The sequence below is a fragment of the Panthera onca genome, chromosome A3 (genome assembly GCF_046562875.1).
Source record: "Panthera onca isolate mPanOnc1 chromosome A3, mPanOnc1 haplotype 2, whole genome shotgun sequence".
NCBI classification, from domain to species: Eukaryota; Metazoa; Chordata; class Mammalia; order Carnivora; family Felidae; genus Panthera; species Panthera onca.
In genome coordinates, this window is record NC_138341.1 from 123,998,340 (window position 1) to 124,018,003 (window position 19,664).

The 19,664-nt window shown below is 55.5% G+C and overlaps 1 protein-coding gene across 6 annotated transcripts in view; it reads left to right on the forward strand.

The window, feature by feature from the left end:
* HNF4A (hepatocyte nuclear factor 4 alpha) overlaps positions 1-19,664 on the forward strand; it is a 59,336-nt gene that overhangs the window by 25,109 nt on the left and 14,563 nt on the right. For 2 of the 6 annotated variants that reach the window (XM_060618549.3, XM_060618561.3), the window contains exons 2-5: positions 12,004-12,178; positions 13,311-13,405; positions 18,530-18,636; positions 19,353-19,508. In XM_060618549.3, the coding sequence (XP_060474532.1) occupies positions 12,004-12,178; positions 13,311-13,405; positions 18,530-18,636; positions 19,353-19,508 (533 nt within the window). Of the gene's footprint in view, positions 1-7,637; positions 7,893-12,003; positions 12,179-13,310; positions 13,406-18,529; positions 18,637-19,352; positions 19,509-19,664 lie in introns of those variants that run through there. The other 4 variants (XM_060618534.3, XM_060618519.3, XM_060618542.3 and 1 more) reach the window with 4 other exon arrangements.

Below are 19,664 nucleotides of genomic sequence, written 5' to 3' on the forward strand. Positions count from 1 at the left end.
CTAGGCCTCTCTCTCTTTTTTTTTCTTTTAATTTTTTTTTTAATGTGTATTTATTTTTGAGATAGAGACAGAATGAGACAGAGAGAGAGACAGAGACAGAGAACAAGTGAGGCGGGGGTGGGGTGGGGGGGAGGTGTGCAGAGAGAGAGGGAGACACAGAATCCGAAGCAGGCTCCAGCCTCCAAGCTGTCAACACAGAGCCCAATACAGGGCTCGAACTCATGAACTGCGAGATCATGACCTGAGCCGAAGTTGGACGCTTAACTGACTGAGCCACCCAGGTGCCCCTAGAATCACTTAGGAACTTTAAAAAATACTGATGCCTAGCACCCACTCACCCCAATCCCAAGATTTGATCATTGGTCTGTGATGGGTCCTGGGCATCAATATTCTTTTAAAGGTCCCAAGTGATTCTAATTCACTGTCAGGGCTGAATCGCTGCTTTATGCTAGACAACTTTTCAAATAGGAAACCGAGGCCAGGGAGGAAAATGACCTTGCCCAAGGTCAGTGGCTGGAAGCTGAGCTGAGGCAGGGCTCTCATGGAGCCTTTTTGAAAATAAATAAGAGGTGCTCTCCTCTGGGCAGACAAATTTCCATAGGCACTTGGTTTGGTAAGTGGAACAAGGACTAGATTTCTACACTGACTCACTTCCTTGCACAGAGAAGCTTCATGCAGTGAGCAACCTATACAACTGTATGCAGTTGTACAACCTGTACAACTTTGTGCAGTGAGCAACCTGTACAACTGATTCCTCGCCTGCATCTCAGGACTCCCAAAAGGTACATCTCAGTGACTTTCAGGCAAATATCTGGGGCCCTTCGGTACAAGGGTACAGGGAGACCCAGGGTGGTTCCTGGGATATGGGTTCACCCCTTACACCATGACCAGGGCCTGGGCCAGGCAGGGGCTTGCTATCATCCTTCAGGCCCCACAGGGGCTGGGCAGGCCCCATCTAACTCCGAAGGTCACTTCTGCAGATAAAGTCAGGAACATAATCGGGGGGAGGGGGGGGAGGGAAGGACATAAACAGAACAACAACAGCCTCAGCCCAGAAGTCACAAGCCACCTGGCAGGAGGCAGCCCTCAGAGAGGCCCCGCCTACACAGACCCAAGTCCTCCTGGCTTGCTTCCTGATCATTCTCCAGACCACAGGCTCTACCCTACCTCCCGAGCCTTGTAGTTGGCATCTCCCACAATGCCCTGCTCTCTGGCCAGAGAGGCTTCCATGTCCTTCCGTCATCACTCGCCATGTTCTCCACTTCTGGGTGTCCCTTCTGCCCAGGATGCCACCTCCTCCAGGAATCCATCCCTGACCACTCCAGCCCAGAGACCGACCTTCCATCTCAGGCCTTCTCCCGCCCGCACAGTCCATGCACAGAGCCCGCACGCGCCTCAGGAGGGAGCTTATTTTAACGTCATACTCGCCAACTTGCATTGGGCGCCTGGACGGGTGGTGTGGCCCCGGGGTTAAGAGCACAGACTCTGGAGAGCCAGACCGCTCAGGCTGGAATCCCAGCTCTTGCTTCTCACACACTGTGTGAGCTTGGGCATATGACTCAAACCTCTGTGCCTCAGGTCTGTGAGATGGTGATAAAAATACTGCCTACCTCACAAATTGGTTGTGAGGGTTAACGTGGTAGCACGTGTAAAGCCTGCAAAACAGCTTCCTCAGCATCAGCCATGGTCATCCGTGCTCCGTTTCGTCCTCATAGCGAGCCTCTGAGTTAGGTATTGTTATTCCCAATCGCGGGCGAGGAACCAGATTCAAGAGAGGAGCAGAGTCAGGGAAGGGCCCTGCGTCTTGCTCTGTGGTCTGACACTGAGGACGCGGCCGAGGCGGGCCATAACTTGGAGGCCTTGTTTGCTGCTCATGGCTGCTCCTCAGAAGGCCCACAGGACTCGGGGCCAGGTGAATTCTCCAGAAGTGGCTCTAGGCACCTCTCTGCTCGAGCCAGCCGTGGGCTGGGGGGTGATGGGCAAAGCAGGGCATTTCCAGTGCATCTTGTTCCCTAATGTCTAGAACACATCACCGAGTCCAGAGAGAGCCCCTGTCTTCCTCAGGCTAGCTGGAGACCTAGGACACGGGGGGCGACCTCCTGTCCCTGGATGAGCCCCCATCCCTCCACCATCTGCACACGGAGGGAAGGGATATCCTGAGGTTGGCCCAGCATCTTTCAGGTTCCCATCACCGGCTCTGCCTCTACCTTTCAAAGGAAGTATTAAGGGGAGAGCATCTAAGAGGCAGGCCCTGGGTGAAGCGGGCCTGTGCGTACCCTCCCTTGGCTCCTAGGAACCTCAGATCCCATTTGAAAGGCTCTGGCCTGCACTCTCCAGCCTCTGACACCGCAGGATTCTAGAATCCTATGCTCAAAGCTGCCGCCCTGCATCCCTGTTTGTAAAGCCCCCCCTGCCCCCCCAGCTGCCTTTATCTCTCTTTGGTAAAAGAGCAAATTTGCTCAGGACCCAGAGCAGAGGGAACAAGCAGACTGTTGACTCTTGAGCAAAACCTAGTCTTTGGAGAGCAGGAGAGGAGGCGCTGGATGTGCGTGGGGAGGCCAGCAGCCTCTTGCATAACCCGGGTGGCCTCCTGCCCACCCAGGCCTTTTCAGGGTTAGGGGTGAGGCAAACCACAAACTCATGCCCAGTTAATTTTTTAAGGCAAAATCAACAGGCTCAGCAATGATTAGCAGGCAGGTAATTTCGTCTTAATCGTGCTGAGAAGAGGGAGGAAGGAGGCTTCTGGGGGCCCAAGGATGGGGCTCAGTTATCAGTTAACCACACGAAGGTTGTTTCCTTCCAAATCCGCTGGCCTTCAGCCCTGAGTTCCCTCATCTTCCTCTCGGAAGTACTCCCGTGGCAACCCAGTGGCCATCAGTGATTGAGGGAACGAACGCTCCACCATCCAGGGTCCCCAGGAGGTGTTTCCAGGGCCCTTGAGGGCTGTGATGAAGCACCAGTGTCCTCACAGAGCTTGCGGTCTTCTTGTTAAGGCAAAGCTCCCCCTCCCCACCACTGTGTGGCTTTGAGCATGTTCCTTCCACCCTCTGGGGCTCAGTGAGGGCCCGAAGGTCTGTGGTGAAGCCTACAGCCAGCTGCCACTACCCTGGGGACTTCAGTGTCTCCATCCACCAAATGGGTGGGTTGGCTGAGACACCCTTTCCAGTCTTGAAGTTTTGCGAGGTCATGATTGGATTAAGCCAATGTGGCCTTATCCAGGGTGAGGAGGGTTTCAGGGTGAGGAGGGTTGTATGGGCCGTGCTTTAGGAATTCAGGGGGGAGAGAAGGTGCCCAGAACAGGGAGGGGGCCTACCTGGTATCTGCTGTTGGCACCAGCAAGCGTCAGATCCCAGCTCCGGGAAGAGAGCTGTCCTCTCAGATGGGAGGCAGGGGTCCCTGTGGGGTGGGGTGGAGTAGGGCTGCGGGGATGGCCTGGCAGACCCCAGTTGGCCCAGGATCCCTCCCCCTGGACTTGAGAACTGCCAGGGGAAAGACAGCAAGGCCGGACCAGCCCCGGGCCTGCTGGCTGCCTGGACTGGAGTTTGGTCAGTGGTTGGGGACCTATATTGTGAGAAAGTTAGGACTTTGTCCACAAACTGGAATTTGAAATTTCAAAGGGGCGAAACTGGAGGGCCCTACCCCAGAGTGGAGATGGCTCTTGGCTTCTTTCCCCCACGACTTTTGTTCTTTGTCTTGATAAGTCCCAGTTCCCCGGGTGGTGGGGCGGGGCGAGGAGAGACAGGAGATAGTAGGGTAGTTAGTACCCGGGGGGAGCTAAGATGCCAGGTGGCCTGGGGTGGCCAGTGTCTGGACGATGCCTCTGGATTTGCACGTGCCTGGGGACAGGCTCCTTGGCTCCTCAGACCCCTGAGCTCCCGGCAGGAACATGACAGTCGCAGGCTCCAGGGCTCCAGAATTCTGTCGTCCTTTCTGGGACTCCTGGAAGGAGGCAGAGGTATGGGGTGAAGCCCTTAAACTCTGCAGTCAGATTTGGGCTCAAATGACAGCCCCTCCTTTGTGCTTAGGCAAGTCACTTCCCGTCTCTGAGCCTTAGTTTTGTCATCTGTAAAGCAGAACAGATAAACTGAGGGGAGCAGAAGATTCTTAGCCCCGGGCCTAGCACAGAATCTCTCCAGAAACGTTAGCCATTATTATAGTTTAAAAGAAAAATGTGTCCAGAGTGGCAGCTCTTAACCACAGTCCACACCAGAGGCTTGAGTGCCCTGCCCACAGCTGGGTGTGAGGCAACCCCCCCCCCCCCGCCAGCTGCCCCAAAGGAGCCCCTCTTCCCTTCTAGAGCTCTCCTTCCCTCCTAGAGGCCTCCATTTCACTATCTGCCACATGAAGGAGCTGGCTCTCTTGGTGAGCTCTGAGGGCCTCTGTTATCTGCTGGGAGCCACCTCATGTGGAGTGGGGTCAGACAGCCCAAGGGGCAGGACAGAGGGAAAGAATGGCTGCTGAGTTGATGGCACCGAGGCCGGCCTTTGTATCCCTGGGAGCTCTCCCGAGCAGGGGTCGCTTTGTATACCTGGGAGCTCTCCCGAGCAGGGTTCTGATTGCGACCGATTGTGTGGCTAGGGTGTCAAGGAGTCAATCGCGGGGCGCCTGGGTGGCGCAGTCGGTTAAGCGTCCGACTTCAGCCAGGTCACGATCTCACGGTCCGTGAGTTCGAGCCCCGCGTCAGGCTCTGGGCTGATGGCTCGGAGCCTGGAGCCTGTTTCCGATTCTGTGTCTCCCTCTCTCTCTGCCCCTCCCCCGTTCATGCTCTGTCTCTCTCTGTCCCAAAAATAAATAAAAAACGTTGAAAAAAAAAAATTAAAAAAAAAAAAAAAAAAAAAGGAGTCAATCGCCAGTGACGATAATTGCCTCTGTTATGCCAGATGCCTACACGTGGCGTAGCCTACAGCGTCCCTGCGAAGAAGGCATCAACCCATTTATCTGCGGCCAAAACTAAGGCCGGGTGGGGTAGGACCTGATGTCATAGTTTGGGAAGTTGGCAGTGCCCGGATTTTGACCTAGCTCTGTCTGATTCCAAGGCCTGTGGCTTATTTTATCTTTTTATTTGATCTTCACAACAAACTACACAGTAGGCCCATTTTACGGAAGGAGAAACTGAGGCTCCAAAATAATAACTCGCTTGAGATCACAGAGCCAGTTGATCTCACAGGTGGAGTGTTGTTTATATGGGGGACATGTATCTAGAAGCCATTGCTTGGGGTTGGCTGAGAGCGAAAGGAACCACGTACGTAATAGATTGGAAAAGCTCGTGTGTGAGTAGTTAGAGTTCAAGAGTGGGACATGGGCAGGGTATGAAACAGGTTTCTGGACTGTGACTCAGAAGCAGTGGGTCATGTGTGTTGTGCGTTTGGTAAAGTGTTCGTGTCACGGTCTGCGAACTTAGTAGCTTGTCATGTGCAGACTGTCCGTCTGGTGGTTCTTATGTGTGCCGGGTCATGCACGTGACCTGACATGGCTCACCCCAGTTGATCATAGACCTTATTTAGTTCAACCTAAGGTGTCATCTATAGAGGTTGAAAATTTGCCATTTTCGTTACCCATTAAATTCCGATGTGCCGATAATCACGCCCCATTTTGGTAATGAGGAAGTGTGCCTCTTAGAACTGACAAATCGCTGTATGTGCAGGCCACGTATTGCTGGCTTGTGAGGGGAGTAGCTGTGTGTGGCCCATCGCAGGTGCCAGACAGGTGGTAGGACCTGGGCTCAGCCCTGGGGGGCCCCTCCCAGAGCTGTCCCTCCTTCTCCTCTGTGTTTATCCCTCAATCCGGTCTCCTGCCCAGCTGAACTCTGTACCGGCTACTGGAGCCAGGATCAGACATCCTCGGGTAGGCACGGGAGGAATCTGCCAATGGCTGAAGTCTCCTTTGGCCCTTAACAAATGTCAAAGTGCAGATTGGGGGAAGGGGAGCTCTCTCTTCCTCCCTCTCTGGGGGGTCTTGACCAACGGACAAATGGGCCAAGATCTCCCCATTTTACAGATGGGGAAAATGAGGCCCCGAGGGAGATGTGATTTGGACAAAGTCATCCGAACAGTGACAGAGATAGCTCCTAAACGGAGGTCTCCTGACACCAAATCCAGCCTCTCTTCTCCTCTAGAACCATGGCTTCCCCCCACAGCCCCGGTCATCTCAGGCCTGGGGAGACCTTGGAGGGGGGCAGAACTAGCCTACACAGGGCACAGAAAAGGCTTCTAACTGGAAGAATATGAGGGGGGTGCCTCTGCATGTCCTCACACACACACCGCCTCTCCCACTGATTTACCCACACATAAACTCCCCCACATATGTACTCTCTGATTCACCCTTTCCTAATTCACCCACTCGTTCATTGATTCACTCTGTCACTACCTCACCTCCGCGCCCCTCCCTACTCGGCTATCGTTAATTCACCCACTGGTGCTCCGGCTGGCAGAGAGGACAGGCTCCCAGACTCCCAAATCTAGGCCCTTCTGCCCTCGCCTGCGCTTTCTACCTCCTTCATTGTGACCTCACCTCCCCGGCTAGGTGGGGAGCTCTTGACAGGGCCCGAGGAGAGGGCCGTGGGGCTGGAGGGAGAGACAAGAAAAGGGTGAACGCCTGCGGAAGGTTGGCAGGACCAGCTGCAGAATTTGCAGGGCCCCTTGTTCGGAAATCGTTAAGAATTTTGGCAACAGCAGAGCATGAAACCAAGCACAGGGACCTAACTGCTTGGGTGATTGGCTCACAGATGGCCCTTCTGGGGGAGGCGATGGGTGGAGAGAAGAGGGAGATAGGAAAGGGATGGGGCGGGGAAGACGGGACGGGCACTTGCTGGGTGCTGCCTTATGGTTGCCTGATACCATCTCATTTAATACTCAAGCCACCCTTTGAGGTCGATTATGCCTTTTACGGAGGAGGAAACTGAGGCTCCAAGAGGAGAATCATTTACCCAAAGTCCCGATTAGTAGGGGGTAGGCGCCTGAGTGTAATCCAGGTCTGCGGGGCTGCAAGCCTCGTCTCTGGCTGTCTAGAGGGGCGGGGGAAGGAACCAGGAGGAGGTGACGTCTGACCTGAGCAGCTGGTGCTATGGGGGCTAGTGGTGGCCATAGTGGGGTCATGGAGAGCAGGGTGGGGAACCAGGGGTGAATCCATGCTGCTCCCCAGGGAGATGGGAAACTGGAAGGGAGTTCCCAGGAGAGAAGACTGGTGTCTGGGCCCTGGGATTTAGGTTTTTAATTCATGTGCCACAAGGCAGCTCCATCTCAAGAGCATAGAAGGTAGAAGTCACTGATTTGGGAGGTTACTGAATTAGGGCATCTTGGAGGTGGGCTGCCAGTGTCTGAGCATATCAGTTAGAATGCCGGACTCGGGGTGACAGTGACTTGGGGGCATGGCTGAGTCAGGGGTCAAATGAGTGCCGGTGAGTTAGCGTGCCCGTTTTACAGAAATCCATACCTGAATATCGGGGAGTTAGGGCCCCAGCTGTTGTAACAGCACCCTGGTGTCCACCGGGAGCCAACAAACAGCCAAATCCCTGCAGCCCCGCCCAGCCTCTCCTCCAGTGGGGGAGCCGATTAACCATTAACCCCCACCCCTCCCCGGCAGAGCCTCCACCCCTTCGCAGGGGCTAGGCCAAGACTCCCAGCAGATCCTCCCAGAGGACGGTTTGAAACGCAGGAAGGCAGAGGGGGCCCCTGGGAGGAGGCGGTGGGAGGGCGGAGGGCGGGGGCCAGGGCTCTGCCCGGAGCCTTCGGGGTGGGCATCCTGGGCAGGGCAAGCGGCTGAGGTGTGGAAGGGGAGGATGCGCCTCTCCAAAACCCTTGTCGACATGGACATGGCCGACTATAGTGCCGCGCTGGACCCAGCCTACACCACCCTGGAATTCGAGAATGTGCAGGTGTTGACGATGGGCAATGGTAGGTGGGGACAAGTGTACCCAGGCGTGCCACTGGGGGCGGGTATGCCCAGATACCGGAGCGTGTCTGTGGCACTCAACGCTGGGCCGGGGGGAGAATGACAGAAAATGGCAGGTTGGGCCTATAGGCCAGTATGGGTGTCGCCAGGTGAAAAAAATGTGCCCGGGTACAGTGACCAGAGGCATTCTGGGTGCGGGAGGCCTGAGCGGGCAAGTCCCCAGCGAAAGTAGGCCCCGGGATTCCCGCCTGGCCCTTCTGGTCCCTGTTACCTCAAAACTAGGTCTGCTCAGAGCGTCACTGGAGAGTGAGGACATGACCGTGAGCTCCCCGTTGGCATCTGGCTCCAGTACTTGGGCCCAACTAGGCCCCTTCACGAACCCTTTGGGCATAGGTCCAGAGACATAGAAAGGTGTCTTCTGTCCCTGAAGATGCTGGATGGAGACACAACCGGGTGTCTTTGGGACTTTCCTGGGGTGAACGCCCCGCTTAGGAAAAAAAGGAGTTCTTAAGGGAAGTTTTGCTCAGTGAGATGCCAATCAGCAGTGAGTGCTGTGTGTGCTCATGACTTCCTCTTGGTGTGCATGCACCAGTTTCTGTGTAAGTGTGTTGGGTGGGGGTGTACCGTGTTGGCAAACACATTCCTTCGGGAATTCATTGGCGTATTTGTGCCCGTGCATGCCTGTTCCATGTCGATTTCCACTTGTATTTGGTCATCGAGTGTGTCTGTGTCTGTTGATGTCTCTAGGGGCACATGTGTTTGTCTCGCTTATGTACATAGGCAGCAGTGAATGTATGTGCATGTGCCGCGGATGTGGATCTGTTCGTGTGCCCTGTGCTTTCTGGATGCGTGTCCTGTATGCACGTTCTGTCTTGTGGCCCTGTTTGTACCCACCTGTCTACAGGTGCTCGGTGCACATCCCTGTGCTGAGTGTCCGTACTCTCTGGTAAACATGATTATGCAGACATGATATGCAGGGTTTTGATATTGCCATTTGCCAAAGGAGATTCACATCAGCCACATGTCTGTTTCTCTCTGAGCAGATCTTCTTGTCTGAGTGTGTTTCTCCTCAGGTTTGTATATCTGCTCCCATATCACCAAGAGCACATCTGAATCGGGTGGGAGGTTCTCCTCTGCAAGGAGGTAGGGGAAGGGAGGAGGCCTGGAAGCCAGGAAGCTTCTAGAGGGGAAGGGCCCTAGGCCAGCCCCAGAGGAGAGGTGGCTGGCAGGTGGCCGAGGTCAGCCTGCCACCTGCCTTCCTTCCATGGCTGTGCGGCTCCAGCAGAGGTCTGTAACGCGTGTGGTCGCTTTGGCTCAGCCAGAAAGATGTGACTGCCCTGCCCATGGTCGGCCTCACCAGCTGCTCGTCTGCCCCTGCCATTCACTCACTGTGTGACCTTGGGCATATCATATCCCCTTTCTGGCCTCTCTATCTTCTGTAAAATGGGCTTAATCACCTCAGGTCTGCTGGCCAGCCGCCTTTTAGGAGTGTCCGCATAAGGGAATTGAGGAGACAACACACAGGAAATGGTAAACAAGAAGCTTCTGCACTAGGCAGAGTGTCGTGTGACCCTGCAGGGACATTGTGTGCTGTCACACTCCAGGCCACTGCCCAGCCCCAGACTACTCCCTGGGGCCAGCCCCATCACCCCTTCAGAGCCTACACCTCCCAGGAATCCTGTGCACTTGAGGCAGAGGCCACCACTGGGTGTCCCCCAGACAGAACAGCCTCCAGCTCAGGAGCCAGAAGAATCTGGGCTCAGATACTACCATTGATCCTTCCCAACTATGTGAGCTCTGCAAGCCATTTTCCTCTATGAGCTTCTGTTTCCTCATCTGTCAAATGGGAATAAATAATGGCGCCTGCCTCTCAGAGGTAACCAGAGGATTAAATAAGACAAGGCACCCGGCGCTTAGCACTGGTAACTGATCCCGGCCCCACATGGGTCTTCTCAAGAACGTTCGGCATCTGTAAGAAAGGGCTGTGTTTCCTTATGACATTTGAAGGGGTCTGAGTGTTGGGATCCCATTTTAAATACATCCTGGGCTGGTGCCTCCAGGGCTCCATGGAAAGATCCCCAGCCGTCCCCCACCCCAGATTCAGAAGCAGCAGCAGCAGCAGCAGCAGCAGCAGCAGCAGGGTCTTTGTTTATCAGAGGCCTCAGCAGGCACCCCAACAATAGCAGCACTGGCCAGAGTCGTCCAGCATCCCCGGGGTGTAAATCTGCGTCCTCTACTTAACAACAGTGTGATCACCCTGGGCAAGTCACTTGTCCTTTCTGAGCCTTGGTGTGCTCGCTTAGAGAATGGGTCTATCAGCTGAACCCAGGGGTGAAGTGATACACCAGGCGGCACTCAGCCCCTTCTGCCCAGGATGTAGGAAGCCCTGCCCCCAGCCTCCACTGAAATGACCAGGAGTTGTGGGGTCATATCTCCCCAGGGGTTGGGGGAGGTGAGGCTGAGGGAGAAAGGGCACCGACACGGCTTAACAATTATCCCCATCTCCGGGAATAATTCACCAAGTGGAGGGGGCTGTGCCCCCGGGCACCCTCAGGGGTCTAGGAGATGTTCAGCCAGGCAACAGCAAAGACGCAGTGGTGTCCTTTTATGCCCGGAGGTTGGACAACACCTGCTCCAGGAGTTTGATTTTGCAGGAAAGATTTTATTTCACAAATGCTGATGCAGTGCTTTTTATGTACCAAGCACGTCACATACATTGATTCACTGAATCCTCGTAGGAGTCTTAGCCGACGACACATGGCTAAGAAGTGGGCAAGCTGAGACTGAAGCTTGGCAGGAGGGCTACAGAGCGCGTGCTCTTGACTGCAGCGCGATGCCCCTCTCCGGTTCTCAGTGGGGTGTGCCCTGGGAACTCAAGGTCAGATTCAAGGTTTCTATGCAAACACGTGTGCGCGCCTGACTGTGTGGTGTACATATGCACGCGTTTTTCTGGGGAGATGGCCCATGGCATTTAGTATCTTCTCCAAGAGGGGTTCCGGAAGATGGCGGCGTAGGAGGACGCGGGGCTCACAGCGCGTCCTGCCGATCACTTAGATTCCACCTACACCTGCCTAAAGAACCCAGAAAACCGCCAGAGGATTAGCAGAAGGGAGTCTCCGGAGTCAAGCGCAGACTAGAGGCCCACGGAAGAGGGGCTCCTCCTGAAGTGGATCACCTAAGGAGAAGCGAGCTAAGCCTGCCCCTCCACCCCCCCGTGCACCTTGCCTACCCACCCCAGCTAATAGTATCTTCTCCAAGAGGTAGAAGATTTGCTTACAAAAATATGCTTCAGCTACTGAAATTAACAAAAAAAAAAAAAATTGGAAACAACCAGACCAGTCGAACCACCACCTGTTACAGTGAGGGAAACTGAGGCCCAGTACGACTTGAAGCGAGGGAAAGGAATTTGTCCAAAGTCACAGGTGAGTTAGCAGCAGCAGCAGCAGTAGCACCCAGGACTCTAAATACCCCATCCCCATCTTTGCCACCTGCCTCGTATCCCCCTTCTCAGATTTATAGAGATGCAGTAGATTTTGCCTCTGGGACAGGACATATTCTAGAGGTACCCAGATCCCTGCCACGACCCTCCCAGCAGGACAAATGGGCCACTGTCTTTGGTGCGTGTCTTCCTGTTCCCCGGGACAGTTTGCAAGGCGTGTGGGTACATTGAGAAATGAGGGACAGGACCTGAGCAGGGCCTGAGTAGATGCTACGGTGTGTTTGTCTCTTCCACAGCCCCCTCGGCCCCGTCAGTCACGGTCTGTAAGGGTCAGATGCATCGGAGCGGGTGGCCAGGTTTTCATTACTTCCCAGAGAAAGCTGGGCCCAGCTCTCTCCACCTTGGGGAGAAACAGGTCCTCACAAAGGACTCTGTGAAGTCAGTGTCACAACCATCCCTAAGTAATGATGCAAAACGGGCATTCCGCATGCCAAGGGACTTGCCCAAGGTCATTGGGGGAGTGGGAACCTCGGTCTGAATGAGGCTGAAGCCCCGGGGGGAGACCCCCACGATGCTCATATTGGTTTCTGAAGCTAAACCACCAGGGGTGCAGGGCCTCTGGGACGTGAATTTCTGTCCCTCCTGAGCTCTCACTCTTGTCTCCTCTGGTGCAGACACATCCCCATCAGAAGGTGCCAACCTCAACGCACCCAACAGCCTGGGTGTCAGCGCCCTGTGCGCCATCTGTGGGGACCGGGCCACAGGGAAACACTACGGTGCCTCCAGCTGTGACGGTTGCAAGGGCTTCTTCCGGAGGAGTGTGAGAAAGAACCACATGTACTCCTGCAGGTGAGGAGCCCCTGCTTGGAGCCTTGATTTCTCTAGCTGGAAAGTGGGTCCACTTGAGCTAATGATGTTCCCCAGTTTGTCTACTCCCGGACTAGGTCCCAGGAACAACCTCCTTCTGAGGACTTAAAGCTTCTTCTGGTTTCTTAGGCTTTGGGGACCCAAATGGGAACATCCATTCTAGGAACCTCATTTACTGAGCATAAAGCTACCAGCTGCCCTTTACTGAGCACTTACTATATGCCAGACAAACTGAATCTTTGCATGTATTTAACTGGCCCCGCAAGCCCATTGTTACTTTTCTTATTTAGCAAATGAGGATCCATGAGGCTTGGGATCAAGCCCACTGTGAAGCCTCAGAGGATGGGGCCCATCCCTCAACCCGATGCTTTTCCTGGGGCAAATAGGGGATTGGCCCCAGGCCTTTCCATATACCCCAAGGGCTTCCCAAAGCCTTCCTCGGGATCCTGCCTTCAAAAGCATCTCCCGTGATGAGAAACAACAATAATAAAATAGTGGCATTCGGTTATGAGTATTTGGCATATGGTGACGCTGTGCCAAGCCCCGTCCACATATTATCTTATTTCTACCTGTCAACACCCCTCTGACATGGTGACTATTATTCTTCCCATTTTATAGATGAGGAAGCTGTGGCTTGGAGAGGGCCAGGAACTTGTCCAAGGTCATCCAGCTTGAATGAATGGCAGAGCCCAGGATGATACTCAGGGCTCCACCCATAACCCCTGTGGGGCACTGCCTCTGTTTATGTCCCCTCCAGAGAGTCACTTATGTGAACCAAGTATTGACTCTGAACCATAACCAGGAGCCTGCTATGGGCTCTATCACATTCTGTGATAGCAGTGCCCTGGTATTCAAGGGGCTAGAGTTTCCAAACTCAGTTCTACCACCAGGTCGAGCGATCCTGGGCTACAGGTCACCTCTCTGAGCCTCAGTTTCCCCATGTTCAGCCGGTCAGGGTTGGATTCTCAGGGAGTCCCAGGGCCTTTCTCGTGGTTCACACAGCTCCTGTGATGGAGGCGAGGAGGCTGGGAGTCAACAGGTGGCCAGGGTTCTAGTTCAGTCCTGGGATGGGAGGGCCGTCCCTTCTCCATCCAACCATCCGAGCCCTCTTCAGATTTAGTCGGCAGTGCGTGGTGGACAAAGACAAGAGGAACCAGTGCCGCTACTGCAGGCTCAAGAAGTGCTTCCGGGCTGGCATGAAGAAGGAAGGTGAGCCTCGGCCCTCCCCCTTCCACCCCACCACCCCACCCACACCCGCAGTCCCGGACAGTCATTTACAACTGCGGCCACACTTTATGACTCGGCGACAGGCTCCAGGGTGAATGGCTAATGGCTGAGAGGAGGGAGGGCCTGGCAATCTGACCACAGGGAGGGGCTGGGCTTGGTCTTGAGAAAGATTGGAAGAGATAAACTCGCACTCTGGGGCGCTCAGGTTCCCAGCCGTCACCACCCGTACCTGCCTCACCGCCGCGGGAAGCCCATTTGGGCGTTTTCTCTTAATATACTCTTTCGAACAGGAGGAGAGCAGAGAATGACCTTACACACGTCCACGTATCCACCATGCAGACTCAGCAAATGTGGACAGCGTGGGGTGGGAGGTGGGGGCTTTCTTCCTGAGCTTCCGGTCCCAGGGACAGGTGCACCCGTTCCTTAGTTTTCAGTGTTGAGTATCAGGTGGCCCAAAGTTTTCATGTTTTAGGGAGTGGGAACGAGGTGTCAGACTTGACCTGGGTGGAGGCAGAGGGGAAGACCAGAGCACGTTTATTAAGGTCTTTCCAGGCCTCCTGCCACCAGCAGATGCCAGTCACTGGGCTGGGCTTTTCCACGAGTGATGACGTGGCACCCTAGGTGGCCGGGGAATTGTCAGTCCCCCTCTTCCTGGAGGAGGGAACCGACGCCCAGAGTGGTTCAGCAACTTGCCTAAGGCCACACAGCTTGTCAGTGCAAGATCCGAGGTTTGCACCCAGTGCTCCAGACTAGAGTTCAGTGCTGTCTCGTGGTCCCTCAACGCTGCCTCCTTTATGACCTCCAGACCTCAGGAACATTTAAAATGTTGGCAGCCTGAGCTCAGGAAGCAAAAATCCTTTAACTTCTTCATCTCCTTCTCCCCTCCACTCCCCTCCCCCAGCTCGGGCACCAGACCTTCACCCCTAGCCTGCAGCCGTGTGGCACACCCAGCCCCCCGTCCGGTCCTGTATGACACCCCCCGACACACCGCACCCCAGGGTAGGAAGCTGGGACCAGCCTGCCCAAGCCGACTTCGCCCATGCGAAGGGAGGGCACCCCTCCCCGTCTCTGCCTCGGAGCCCCTGTTCTCCCCAACCCCTCCCTAGGACGTATGTCTGCATGCCACCCCTGAGGGGACTTGCTCATGAGTCCTGTTAGGGAGTTGGGCCTGCTGACCCCTATGAAGCAGTGGGTGGTTCCCAAGGTCCCCTCCTGTTGCCAACTCCACCATGGTAGCTCCCAGATCTGGTAGGGGTCGGGGACTCTCAGATGGGAGGGCCTTTTTCAAAGGTCGACACCCCCCACCTCCCCCTACCCAGTTCTCAGTGAGGTCGAGTCTCTCTCCTCCGAGTTGGGTACCACATTGTGGAGTGAGGAATGTGAGAGGCGGGACTGTGGCATGTGGATGAGCGGCTGGAGGCAAGGACAAGCCTGAGAACTGCAGTCTAGGGGCCTCGTGGTCTATGGTTCTCACAGCCGGTGGTTTTACTCCCCAACAGCCTAAGGTTTCAAGTTCGAGAGCGTGGATGTCTCATGGTAAAGTTTCAGGCCTCGTGACAGGCAGGCAGCAGAAGGATCGACAGCCTTCCTGGGCCGTATGTGGCCTGGTGCCTGCATGTGTTCAGTCTTCATATGTGTCTCTTGCTAAACCTGCAGAGGCGTTGGCATGGGTGTCACTTCAGGGACATTCCTTCTGGACTCTGGTTTTCCCATCTATAAAGTGAGGAAGGTGATACTGGTGCCTTCCAGCTCTGTGAGTCCAGCTACACACTCACTGATGTACCACTCCCCATGGGGACATGTGTGTTTGTTCCCTGGTCCTCCCCTTGAGCTGCCAAGGAGACAGCAGACCCGTGTCCTGGCTCCTGGAAGGGGAAGGGGAGCTCCAGGCCGTTCTGCCTTGGCGTAACCTTGAAAATAGCCAGTGCTTCATGGCTCAGGGAAGGCAGCTTTATGCCAGGAGGATGGGAAGATTGGCTGATGGCAGGTGAGTGTCGGCCTGTAGATGTTGACGCTTATTTGCACGCCTTGGTCAACCGGAAGATCATGATGCATGCAGTAGCTTGGTTGCTTCGAGACTAGGCCAGGGCAGAAAAGTAGTCAGTTGCTGTCACCGTCAAGCTCTGGGAAGAAAGAGGATTACCAGGTCTACCCAAGTCTGCTAGTCCCAACGCCCCTCGTCAGCCTGCTGGGAAGTCCTCAAAGCCAAGAGAGATTCTCAGTGGAAGCCTCCGTGATCCAGAGACTTGGGACAAGTTTTCATTTCTCTTCTTTGATGGCCTTAGGATTCAGGAATTGAAACCCAAAAGTGGTGATGACAGGAAAGCATTTGCTGCAAACACAGGATTTACGGACCGGCCGGGCGTATGCAAGGGCGTCAAATCTACCCCCTCCCTACTTTACAGATGGGGAAATTCAAGCCAGACAGGTGACATGATTGGGTGGGGTCAGGACTAGAACTTGGGTTCCCCCGAGCTGGGCAGACACCAAGCTCCCTGGATGGACATTGGGAGGCTCAGCCTGGAGGCATCTTCTCTGGTCTAGGTTCCTGAAACTTCCTCTTGACCACAGGGAAGGGCTCCAAATCCCACAGGCCTGTGAGTCTTGGCCAGAGGATATTCCATGGTGGCCAGAAGTGGGTTCCCTTGAAGGGAAGAAGACTCTGGGGAGAAAGCTGGGGGTCAGTGGGCCCAACAGCAGGTCTTGAATTCTCTCCTATAACCTGAGACAACACCTACCTGGGTCTTGACTGGCAGACCCGGGACAAATGCCCAGCTCCTGGACGGAAGCCCACTCAGGAAGCTGGGCCAAGGGTGGGTGCAGCAGGTACAGGTTGGTGGTGGGCCGGGGTGGTCTGATGGGTCTTTCCTCAGAACCCCAGCCCAGCCCCCCATGGGCCCCGTCCAGGGGTTCTCTGGGAAGACAGGCTCATCCTCCTCTCTGCCTCTGGCCGGGTCGGTTAATATTCAATAGAAGTTACATTAGGTCCCCGACCCTGCTAATACTGAGCAAACATTTGGAAAACATCATTCCGTGACTGAGCTCTCGCTGGGCACTGATAACACCAGCTAACCTTGAGGAGCCCAATCCGCAGCTGCTGACAGCGGCCCTTTTATTGGGCCCGCCTCCACTCGGCGCCCTGGTGGGTGCGGGAGCTGGCAGCCATGGGAGGGGTGTCGGCGGCGGGCAGGGCCACCACGTGTGCAGGGGAGCAGTCCCGGGAGCCGGTCCTCTCCCGGGAGGTGGGTCGCAGGAGAGATTTCTTACCTGGGACCTCGGTCATACCCCACCCACTCCGGGGCTCCGTTCAGACTCTTTGATTTTCATTCTCTGACTTCAAGACTGTGTGAAATCGAGAGGAAGCTGGATGGCTGCAATGTGGGGGTCCCACAGAGAGAGAGGGCATTGGGCCCAACTGGGAACCAAAACTTGTTGCATTCACCTGACAAACACGTACTGAGCACCCACTGTGCACCAAGCTGCGTTCTAGTCACTGGGGCTACGGCAGCGAACAGGACCATAGTGCTAGCGTTCTGGAGCTTTCCTTCCCATCGAGGGACAGAGAGTAAAGAATGAACAAAGGATTCTACAATAAGGGCCCCAAAGAAAAGTGAAGCAGTGTAAATAAAGGGCAGAGCATGAGGGAGGGATGCCACGTCGGGCAGGATGGTCAGAGAGGGTGTCTCTGAGAAGGTGACGTTGGCACGGAACCAGGCGAGAAGTCAAGAGGCTAAGCTGGGGGGTGGGGTCAGAATCCTTGGCAGAGGTGCTGAGCGAGAGCGGGTGGAGTGGGACCCGAGAAGAGGGGCCACGGTAGGGGTTGTGGCTTCACTCCACGTGGGCCGGGGAGTCACTGGTTTTGAGCAGTGGGGGATCGTGACTGAGTTCAGTGTTAGTGGATCCCCTCGTCTTCTGCGAGGTGCCCAGACGGTCAAGGCGAGGCCAAAAGCAAAGAGACCAGGGAGGAGAGCCTGAGCTGCTCGAGGGAAGACGTAGCAGGGTCCAGACTGGAGCGGGGGACGGGGGAGGGGGCACGCGTGGACTCTGTGGGGATTCTGGACAGCACGTGGGCGTGAGCAGAGGCGGCCCGTGAAATAAAGAGAGGACTCCCAGGCTGGGAGAGGAAGAATAAACTAGCCTATTCCTGACGTGGGCAAGACTGAAGAGGAGCGGGTCTGGGAGGGAAAAAGTTTATAGATGGGGAAACCGAGGCCCCAAGAGAGGACTTGATTTCTACCAGCACACAGAGTAAGTGGCAAATTCCAGACAGCCACCCAGGTCTCCGGCCGCCTCGTGCTCCCTCCTGCCAGCTTCAGCAAAGCCTCGTTCCACAGTGAGGCCTCTTGGACTCTAGGGGACGGCCAGGGCAACAGAAGGTCCATCTTAAATCTTAGGCCAGGACTGACACGGATGGGGACGTGCAGGGAGGTGTGGGGGCCCCCGTAGGTGGAGGCCCAGATCTCTGAGTTCCTGGAGGAGAGTGCACCGGTGGGACGGGAGGGGCCCAGGGCTGCTTCTTGCTGTCTCTGAGGTTAGCCTGGAGCACGTGCCAGGCAGGTGGGGGCCTCCAGATCCCCTTTTCCAGGCCTTCCGTCTCCGTGTTCAGGAACCCCTGGGCCATCTCTGTGTCACCCAGAGGCATTTTTTGCTTATTTTACCCACTTTCATCTGGGAAAAAAGGGCCCCTTCTCCAAAACAGAGCTTAAACATCTGTCATCTAGACAGATCCCCTCTTCAATACTCAAGACCCATCTTAAACCCTCTCCAAGGCATCACTGTGTTGCATCCGTCCGGGGACGGGTGGATCACTCCCTCAGCGCCCCGTTGTGTTGGGGGCAGTTCTGGTGCTTCGAAGTTTCTCCCACGTGCTGGGTTGGAATGCATTTCTCCTCATTCCCACACGCTGAGCCGGGCTCTGCCCCCTGGGTGCTCCCTCCTATTCCCACCACCAACCGTGTTTCCTTTACTCCAGTTCAGCCCTTCAGTATCTCCTGCTGGGTCGAGCTCTCTCCCCTCGCGCCTCACCCGCTCCTCAGCAGTCAGGGGACCACCCTTCCCTCCACCCCATCCCTGGCCTCCCTCCTCATCGCTCTCTCCTCCTCCCAGCTGTGCAAAATGAGCGGGACCGGATCAGCACTCGCCGATCAAGCTACGAGGACAGCAGCCTGCCCTCCATCAATGCATTGTTGCAGGCCGAGGTCCTGTCCCAGCAGGTACTGGGACGACCCTCTACCCACCTGGGGATCCCCCACACCAAGGAGGGGTCTCACCTCCACCCCTGTCCTCTCCAGCCAGGTCCTGAAGCAACAGCTAGAAGGGTCCTGGGATATCACAGAAGGGAAACCGAGTCCAGTGTCATACAGCCAGTTTAGTAGCAAAGGCAGAACTCAAACTCGGGTCTGGCACACTGTGGCACTTTCTAGTCCGACCCTTTGCATGCATGTGTTCTGCAGGCCAAGCAGAGTTTACTGTCATGAGGGCCTGAGATCACCTGAGCCCTAAGAGAACAGATTAGTGCACAAGCAGACAGATTAGCAAACTGGGGCTCAGCCCGTCCCCTGCTCTGTGACCTTGGGCAAGTCACAGCACCTCTCTGGGCTGGTTTCTTTACCTACCAGATGAGGATGATGATTTTTGCCCCGCTTCTCCTGTAGGGCCGAGAGTCTCCTTGGGGTTCTAAGAAGCTGACATTGGGAATTGGGCAGCAGGTGAAGGCCCGGGGGGAGGCCTCCTCCCTCATAGCTGACTTCTTCAGCATCTTTTCTGCTCTCCACCTGCCTCTGAGCTTCCTCCGGAGCCTAGAAGGCATCTGTAGTCCATCTCCCCTTTTGCAGACCTGGAAACTATCTGGGGGGAGTGCGCTCTGTGCAGAGGACAGAGACTGTAGGAGGGCTTGGCCATCCTCAGCATTTTCCTTCTCTTCCCCCAGATCACCTCCCCCGTCTCTGGGATCAACGGAGACATTCGGGCGAAAAAGATCGCCAGCATCGCCGATGTGTGCGAGTCCATGAAGGAGCAGTTGCTGGTGCTCGTTGAGTGGGCCAAGTACATTCCTGCTTTCTGCGAGCTCCCTCTGGATGACCAGGTGAGAGGAGACATGGTCTGTGGGCAGTGGGGGCACTGGGCAGGTAGATCCTGCTGGCCCACCTGGGATATAGCCTTGGACTGGTTTGATTTTATTTAACAAAACACACATGGTGCTCGTGTGTGTCTCGAGCTGTGTAAATCACTATACAAATAT